The 9,937-nt window shown below is 45.0% G+C and overlaps 1 protein-coding gene across 2 annotated transcripts in view; it reads left to right on the forward strand.

Moving 5' to 3' along the window:
• Positions 1-9,937, forward strand: part of LOC140365209 (low-density lipoprotein receptor-related protein 1-like) — a 234,181-nt gene that overhangs the window by 23,126 nt on the left and 201,118 nt on the right. For both annotated transcript variants that reach the window (XM_072451496.1, XM_072451497.1), the window contains exon 2: positions 6,122-6,250. In XM_072451496.1, the coding sequence (XP_072307597.1) occupies positions 6,122-6,250 (129 nt within the window). The remainder of the gene's footprint in view (positions 1-6,121; positions 6,251-9,937) is intronic.

Genomic DNA, 9,937 nt, shown 5'->3' on the forward strand with positions numbered 1-9,937 from the left:
GAGGCTCGGAAAGCACTCACTTTCAATTTTCACCAATAGTTACACCACAGGTTAAAGTCCTTTTAAGCCCATTTAAGTCCGTAAATCGTCTCCAGCCTCGTTCTGACCATTACAACCATCGCACCCGGTCACGTTGTTAAATGGCTACTTCTTGTTTTGTCCATGGTTCAATCCAAGTATTGGGAGCGTAACCGATGCAAAAATTATGTGTTTTCGTTGTGTTTAAAGTTCTAAAATATGAAAAAATATCAAAGCAAAGGTTCTCAAAAACATGAAAGACAATTAAAAATACAAATTCATAAGTTTCAGACATTTATTGACCATTAACCAGGGACATGGTTTGAAAGAATTGTCATGGCAACGGTCCTCCAGATTTTGACTCTTTAAATGTGTAATTTCTATATTTGTCATGTATTTGTTTGCAGTTTCTGGCATTAAATAGTTTTTGCAATCTTCTAATTTTTGGATTTTACTTAACCTTCAAGCTCTAATTTCTGCCACTTATTCTAACCCGTTTTAGTTTATGTATTTACCATATTTACTGAAGTATAGGTCGCACTAGCCAAAAATTTTAAAACAGAGAAGAAAAAAATGGTATGGTATGTTAACGTAACATATGAACAGTTATTCAGATAACTATAGCATAAAGAACATGCTAACAAGTTTACCAAAGCATCAGTTTGACCCCAAATCACTAAATCCATTGAATTATTCTTCCTCTGTGTCACTTCTAAACAACTCCACAAACTCCAGAGGAAGAGGAAGTGCAGATTCTTCTTCTGCGTCGCTTAGAGCCTAGAGCGCCCTCTTGTGTTTGTCAGTGTGAAAATAACGAATAATATCACATATAAGTCGCTCTGGAGTATAAGTCGCACCCCGGCCAAAACTGTGAAAAAAGGCTTATAGTCCGGAAGATACGGTATCTTACGTAAATGGAGTAAACCCTCAGTTACATTTCTCCATCTGCATTCTCGAAACCCTCTAAACCCTGAGTTACATTTCTCCTCCTGCTCAGCATCGTCTCCCGCTCACCTCTTGACCTACTTCCACTGTTTCGTGTTTATGCAGCTGCGTCTCCGCCTTTCCCCCCGCTATAAACAACAGAGGTCAGAACGTGTCAGCATCACGACACAAGGCTAACCCTGCTAACAGAGCGCTAACACACTGCTAACACACAGCTAACCCTGCTGATACAACGCTAAACCCTCTAAAACACTGCCAACACACTGCTAACACACCACTAACCCTGCTGATACAATGCTAACCCCGCTAACACACTGATTACACGCTGCTAACACACCGCTAACCCTACTAATACAACCCTAACCCCACTAACGCCCTGATAACACTGCTAAAACGACGCTAACACACCGCTAACCCTGCTAACACACCGCTTACACACAGCTAACCCTGCTAATACAATGCTAACCCCACTAACCCCCTGATAACACTGCTAACACAACTCTAACACAGCGCTAACACAATGCTAACACAATGCTAACACAACGCTAACACAAGGCTAACACACCGCATCCTGCTGCTAGCACAACATCCATATTTTGTGCGGTTGAATAGTTCAGTCATAAATAATGTAGAGATAAAGGACATTAGAGCCGCACAATATCTGAATATGGCTGTTTAGGGCTGCAATATTGAGATATTATAAAATGCTTTTTGACACAATTATTTCAGTTATATTAAAATAACCTTGTCAAAATAAAAACAAGAAACAAAGTCAAGGTGAGTTTTTTTTTCAATATTTTTCCTTTTGAAAACAATACATTTCTGTCAGATACTGTAGTACTAGCACTGCCGTAGTAAAGTATTACGTTTAAAATGAAAAATAATGAATAATAAAAAACGCTAACTCATCTTCACCAGTCGATACGTTGGTGACACTATAACACTATAACAAATACAATTGTTTCATGGTTATTACAGATGTAAAAATACACAATACTCTAAATAAGCGCTTAAACATCGCCGAGCTCAACCTTAGAGTCTTTGTGAATCGCTGGTTTAGACTCTAAAACTCACAGGTCACGCGCTGCATCTCACACATGCTCGGGTTTCATTAATAATTCAGGGGTAAATGCTGTGGTTAGCGGCTCACGCGGGGGAGACTAGCGTCCTGGGGTGAAGTATTTAAGACGAGTGTGTTCACAGCGAGAGTCAGAGGCAGTCGTCATGGCGATTCTGAACTCAAACGATGCAGGTTTTGTAGATGAGGCAAGTTTATTTGTAGAGCACGATTCATACACATTTAAAAGTGCTTCACAACAGGAAAAATATCATACAGATATCATACTTTTTGCGGTAATGTTGTTCTTGTGGCCTGAATCACGACTGAGAAAAACGCATTATTCAGTACGTGATTTATTTTTCAATCCCATCGTTCGGTTGAAGCGCGGGGCCGGTTCTTCTTCTGGTGGAATTGATTATTGATGCTCTGGTGTGAAGCGGCCGCGGAGAACAGTCACAAACGCACCGCTTCAAGAACAATCCGTCCCTGAAATGTCCTAAAACGTCCCTGAAACATCCCCGAAACGTTACTGAAATGTCTCCCCCAAAACGTCCCTGAAACATTCCCGAAACGTTACTGAAACGTCTCCCCCAAAACGTCACCGAAACGTCACCCGCTAACGTCACCCGCGAACGTTACTCGAAACGTCACCCTCTAACGTCACCCGCCAACGTCACCGCCAACGTCACCCGCGAACGTCACCGCTAACGTCACCCGCGAACGTCACCCGCTAACGTCTCCCACTAACTTTACTCGAAACGTCACCCGCGAACGTCACCCAAAACGTCCCCGAAACATCCCCAAAATGTGACCCGCTAACGTCACCCGCGAACGTCACCCGCGAACGTCACCCACTAACGTCACCCAAAACGTCCCCAAAAACATCCCCAAAATGTGATCCGCTAACGTCACCCGCTAACGTCACCCGCTAACGTCCCCCGCTAACGTCACCCGCTAACGTCACCCACTAACGTCACCCGCTAACATTACTCGAAACGTCACCTTCGAACTTCACCCTCGAACGTCACCCGCGAACGTCACTTGCGAACGTCACCCGCTAACATCAACCGCTAACGTCACCCGCTAACGTCACCCGCTAACATCACCCGCTAACGTCACCCGCTAACGTCACCCGCTAACGTCACCCACTAACGTCACCCGCTAACATTACTCAAAACGTGACCCTCGAACGTCACCCGCAAACGTCACCCGCGAACGTCACTTGCGAACGTCACCCACTAACATCACCCGCTAATTCACCCGCTAACGTCACCCGCTATCGTTACTCGAAACGTCACCCGCTAACGTCACCCGCTAACGTCCCCCGCGATTGTCTGCCCGGCTTTAATATCCATTTAGTGTGGATTTTACTCAGCGCCGCACGATCATGGCCAAAAGCATGATTATTTGGCCCATAAATTTAGATATTTATAACAAAATGAACATGCAGAGAAAGTATAGCCCTACAATATTACATTATTATGATGTTATTTACTTATTGACATCGTTTAATCACTACAGACTCTGAAGCACGCGTGAAAAGACCTTTTTTATGACAAAGACAGCGGCGTTATTCAATCAAAATGTCATAAAAATAATAAACTACTTCTAATTTTCATCCAATATTCACTTTATTTGTGAATATTCTCTGTCTAGAAATCTTCACTTGCAATATTTCAACCTTTTTTTTGGTGTATAATGTATTTAAAGTGTCTATATACAAGAAATAATAGTAATAATCATTGTATTGTCCGTTCCAGATCGCTCTTGTCCTTAGAGACGCTTCACGTTTAACTGTTTTACACTAAAACATGCAAAACTGTCAGAATCTGAGTCAATTTGAGTGGAAAGTTGTTGAAATTAGCTTCTTACACGCCTCGATCTCAGTCTGTTATTTGGACGAATGCATTTGCCTCATCTACAAACCCCACACGACTCCGGAAGACTTCAGATTTGATTTTGGCCTTGGATTTCTGACATGTATAAAAGTTGTATGAACAACAGTGTTTGTTTTTGAGCCGTCCTGGTTTCCTCTGACTGACCCGAGCTGACCGTTACTCACGGCTGAAACCTGGATAATCTTCTGTCCAAATTTAGAAAAAATCTCTATTTTTGTCACATTGTGTTTTTCGGTCGTGGTTCAAACTTTATGTAATGAGTTAATCACTTCTTTTGTCCTAATTATTGTGCTATTGCTTTTTAAATGAATTGTGCACCTGCTTAGACTTATTTAGGCCTGATTTTCCTAGAGTAACACAATGCTAACCCTGCTAACACAACGCACACACATACACACCTCTCACACTACTCCAACACACCGCTAACACACCGCTAACCCTGCTAACACAATGCACACACATACACACCGTTCACACTACTCCAACACACCGCTAACACACCGCTAACCTTGCTAACACAACGCACACACATACACACCGCTCACACTACTTCAAAACACCGCTAACACACCGCTAACCCTGCTAACACAACGCACACACATACTACACACCGCTCACACTACTCCAACACACCGCTAACACACCGCTAACCCTGCTAACACAACGCACACACATACACACCGCTCACACTACTCCAACACACCGCTAACACACCGCTAACCCTGCTAACACAACGCACACACATACACACCGCTCACACTACTTCAACACACCGCTAACACACCGCTAACCCTGCTAACATAACGCACACACATACACACCGCTCACACTACTCCAACACACCGCTAACACACCGCTAACCCTGCTAACACAACGCACACACATACACACCGCTCACACTACTTCAGCACACCGCTAACACACCGCTAACCCTGCTAACACAACGCACACACATACACACCGCTCACACTACTCCAACACACCGCTAACACACCGCTAACCCTGCTAACACAACGCACACACATACACACCGCTCACACTACTCCAACACGCCGCTAACACATCGCTAACCCTGCTAACACAACGCACACACATACACACCGCGCACACATACACACCGCTCACACTACTCTAACACCCTGCGAACACAATGCTAAGCCTACTAACACAAAGCAAACCCCGCTAACACAACGCACACACATACACAACGCTAACACCATTAACACAATGCTAACCCCGCTAACACAACGCTAACCCTGCAAACACAACGCTGACCCCGCTAACACACGGATAACAAATTGATAACAATGCTAACACAACACTAACACGCCATCAACAACGCTAACACACTGCTAACACAATGCTAACAGTTTGAAAATTGTCACTTTTCAATAAACCGAATTTAAAAAAACTAAACTTTCGACTAAACTAAACTTATTTTTTTAGTCTTACATCCTGTCAGCTGCTCTTTTAATCCCGCCCTTGTTTCCAGAACATAAATATTGATTTGTCTGTTTCGTGCGTCTCAACATGTGGTTCTCCTGCGTCACTCGTTTGTGAGTTGATGACGTCACACATTCCCAGGTCTTAATTAGAGTCTGTGCAGGAAGTCGACTTGAAAACAACAGACGTCTTAACGAGAGGAATAAACGAGCCGGAATGTAACGACATGCAGTCATTATCAGTGTATTATCGTGTTATTAACAGCGTTTACAGCAAAATGCAGAAATATCACTTAATACTAGTAATTAATCAACTTAATCATGACTATAGAATAATTGTAGTAATCATATATAAGTGTAAAGGTTATGTACACGAAAAACACATGAAAAGACTTATTTTTGTCATAAAATAAAATAAACTAAATAAACTAAATAAACTGAATCATTTGAATACAAAATCATAAAAAATAAAATAAATAAAAAATAAATAAAAATAAATAAAAATGAATAAAATGAATAAAATGAATAAAATGAATAAAATGAATAAAATGAATAAAATAAAACAAAATCGTGAGAGAGATCTCTACAAACGCGCTCTCACGTCCTTGCGATGGGCGTGTCACTTTAGCACTGCATATTTCCGCCTCCTCTCAGACGTTAACGCTCCTGGACGTGAGATCTCGGTCAAAAATGCCGTGTTCCCCCCCGTTTCCTCTTAATCGCCGACGTGTTTGTGACGTCTGCTTTCTCCTCCTCAGTGTCGGCCCCGAAGACGTGTAGCCCCAAGCAGTTTGTGTGCAAAGACGGCGTGACGTGCATCTCCAAAGGCTGGAGATGCGACCGCGAGAAGGACTGTCCCGACGGCTCGGACGAGGAACCTGATGTCTGTGAGTGTGACCCGCCCTGAAAGAGGCTGCGTTATGTTCAACCTTAACGTTAGGTTCAACCTTAACGTCGTGTGTTATGTTCAACCTTAACGTCGTGTGTTATGTTCAACCTTAACGTTATGTTCAACCTCAACGTCCTGTGTTATGTTCAACCTTAACGTTATGTTCAACCTCAACGTCCTGTGTTATGTTCAACCTTAACGTTATGTTCAACCTCAACGTCGTGTGTTATGTTCAACCTCAACGTTGTGTGTTATGTTCAACCTCAACGTTATGTTCAACCTTAACGTCCTGTGTTATGTTCAACCTTAACGTTATGTTCAACCTCAACGTCCTGTGTTATGTTCAACCTCAACGTTATGTTCAACCTTAACGTTGTGTTATGTTCAACCTTAACGTCGTGTGTTAGGTTCAGCTCGGACCACAACCTTGTACATCTGAGGCCTGTGTATGAACCCATCGTGCGCAGGCAGCCTGTGGTGTCCCGTGAGGTGAGGATGTGGTCTGCTGAGAGCGAGGAGGCTCTGAGGGACTGCTTCAGCACCACTGTCTGGACTGAGCTTTATGACCCACATGGGGAGGACATCAACACCATCACAGAGTGCATCACGGACTACATCAACTTCTGTTTTGAGAACATTGTTCCCTCCCGGACGGTGCGGTGTTTTCCAAACAACAAGCCATGGATTAACCGTGAACTGAAGGCTCTGCTGAAGGAGAAGAAGAGGGCCTTCAGGTCAGGGAACAAGGAGGAGCTGAGGACTGTGCAGAAGGAGCTGAGGAGGAAGATCAGGCAGGCTGAGGCCGGCTACAAGAGGAGGATGGAGGAGCAGCTGCAGCAAAAGAACATTCAGGGAGTGTGGAGGAGCCTGAAAACCATCTCGGGCTTCAAAATCCCCCCTGCCCAGACAGAGGGGGATCTACAGTGGGTGAATGATTTAAATGCTCACTTCTTGAGGTTTGATCGGTCACCCGCCCCTCCCCCTGCACAGCTGCATGCTCCCTCTTCCACAGCTGGACAATGCCCTGCATCTGTTCCTCTTCGCTTATCTGCCCCGGACCATCGGCTCCCCACTTCGCCTGGACTCACCCATCCCCCCAGCACACAGTCCCCCTGCCAACCACTGACTGTCACAGCAGCACAGGTGAGGAGTGAGCTGAAGAGGATTAAAGTGAGGAAGGCAGCAGGACCTGATGGCATAAGCCCCAGGCTCCTTAAGTCCTGCGCAGATGAACTGTGTGGAGTTGTGGAGCATGTCTTCAACATGAGCCTGAAGCTGAGGGTGGTACCACAGGTCTGGAAGACCTCCTGTCTAGTACCTGTGCCTAAGACACCGCGCCCCAAAGACCTCAACAGCTTCAGGCCAGTGGCTCTCACGTCCCACCTGATGAAGACACTGGAGCGGCTAGTCCTGGACCACCTCCGCTCCACCGTGAGCTCAGCCATGGACCCGCTGCAGTTTGCATATCGGTCTGGCATCGGAGTGGAGGACGCCGTCATCTCCCTGCTGCACCGCTCTCTCTCTCACCTGGAAAAGCCTGGCAGCTCTGTGAGGATTCTGTTCTTCGATCTTTCCAGCGCCTTCAACACCATCCAGCCGCTGCTCCTGAGGGACAAGCTGGAGAAGGCTGGTGTGGAGTATGACCTGGCAGAGTGGATCCTGGACTACCTCACAGACCGACCCCAGTTTGTGAGAGCCCGGAACTGTGTGTCTGACACTCGGACCTGCAGTGTGGGGGCGCCCCAGGGCACTGTCCTCGCGCCCTTTCTCTTCACCCTTTACACTGCAGACTTCAGACATGACACGGACAGCTGTGTCCTGCAGAAGTTCTCTGACGACTCTGCCATCATTGGACTCATCACGGACGACGATGACGCGGAGTACAGAGGACTGGCGCAGGACTTTGTGGACTGGTGTCAGCGGAACCACCTCCTCATCAACGCGGGGAAGACCAAGGAGATGGTGGTGGATTTCCGCAGACGCCACCCCACTGCCCCCTCACCAGTGAACATCCAGGGACGGGACATTGAGAGAGTGGACTCATACAAGTACCTGGGTGTTCATCTGAACCACAAACTGGACTGGACTCATAACACGGACGCACTGTACAGGAAGAGCCAGAGTCGGCTCTACCTCCTGAGGAGACTCAGGTCTTTTGGAGTGACAGGGCCACTCCTGAAGACCTTCTACGACTCTGTGGTGGCATCAGCCCTCCTGTACGGTGTGGCCTGCTGGAGCAGCAGCATCACAGAGAGGGAGAGGAAGAAGCTGGACAGAGTCATCAAGAAGTCCAGCTCCGTCCTGGGCTGTGCTCTGGACTCGGTGCAGGAGGTGGGGGACAGGAGGGTCCTGGCTAGATTCACATCTATGCTGGACCATGAGTGTCACCCCCTGCAGGACACTCTGTCCACTCTGGAGAGCAGCTTCAGTGAGAGACTGATCCACCCTCGATGTGCGAAGGAAAGGTTCCGTAGGTCTTTCCTTCCTGCTGCTGTCAGACTTTATAACAAAAACTGTTAGTACTGAACACTCGCAATACTGACCTAACCATGTGCAATTCTGTCATATGTGCAATTGCTGTTGGAATTCATGTGCAATTCATGTGCAACCTATGTGCTGTCGTGACACATATTCATGTGCAATTACTGTCGTGATCACATGCAATGGTATTTATGTATTTATTTATTTATTTGTCTATGGGGGTTTTTATTTATTTATTTATAGGAGATCTTCTACTGAAAGTGTTTTTCAGACTTCCTATAAGTGATCTGTTCTTCTGTATCTACCTCTGTATCTACCTGCGTTGCACCAATGAAATTTCCCCATGTGGGACAATAAAGGAATATCTTATCTTATCTTATCTTATCTTATGTTCAACCTTAACGTTATGTTCAACCTTAAAGTCGTGTGTTATGTTCAACCTTAACGTCGTGTGTTATGTTCAACCTTAACGTCCTGTGTTATGTTCAACCTTAACGTCCTGTGTTATGTTCAACCTTAACGTCGTGTGTTATGTTCAACCTTAACGTCGTGTGTTATGTTCAACTTCAACGTCCTGTTATGTTCAACCTTAACGTTGTGTTATGTTCAACCTTAACGTTGTGTGTTATGTTCAACCTTAACGTTGTGTGTTATGTTCAACCTTAACGTCGTGTGTTATGTTCAACCTTAACGTCGTGTGTTATGTTCAACCTTAACGTTGTGTGTTATGTTCAACCTTAACGTTGTGTGTTATGTTCAACCTTAACGTCGTGTGTTATGTTCAACCTTAACGTCGTGTGTTATGTTCAACCTTAACGTCGTGTGTTATGTTCAACCTTAACGTCGTGTGTTATGTTCAACCTTAACGTCGTGTGTTATGTTCAACTTCAACGTCCTGTTATGTTCAACCTTAACGTTGTGTTATGTTCAACCTTAACGTTGTGTGTTATGTTCAACCTTAACGTCGTGTGTTATGTTCAACCTTAACGTCGTGTGTTATGTTCAACCTTAACGTCGTGTGTTATGTTCAACCTTAACGTCGTGTGTTATGTTCAACCTTAACGTCGTGTGTTATGTTCAACTTCAACGTCCTGTTATGTTCAACCTTAACGTTGTGTTATGTTCAACCTTAACGTCGTGTGTTATGTTCAACCTTAACGTCGTGTGTTATGTTCAACCTTAACGTCGTGTGTTATGTTCAACC

Source organism: Eucyclogobius newberryi, unplaced genomic scaffold (genome assembly GCF_026437365.1).
Source record: "Eucyclogobius newberryi isolate DKJ021-1_F unplaced genomic scaffold, fEucNew1.0.hap1 SCAF_19, whole genome shotgun sequence".
NCBI lineage: Eukaryota > Metazoa > Chordata > Actinopteri > Gobiiformes > Gobiidae > Eucyclogobius > Eucyclogobius newberryi.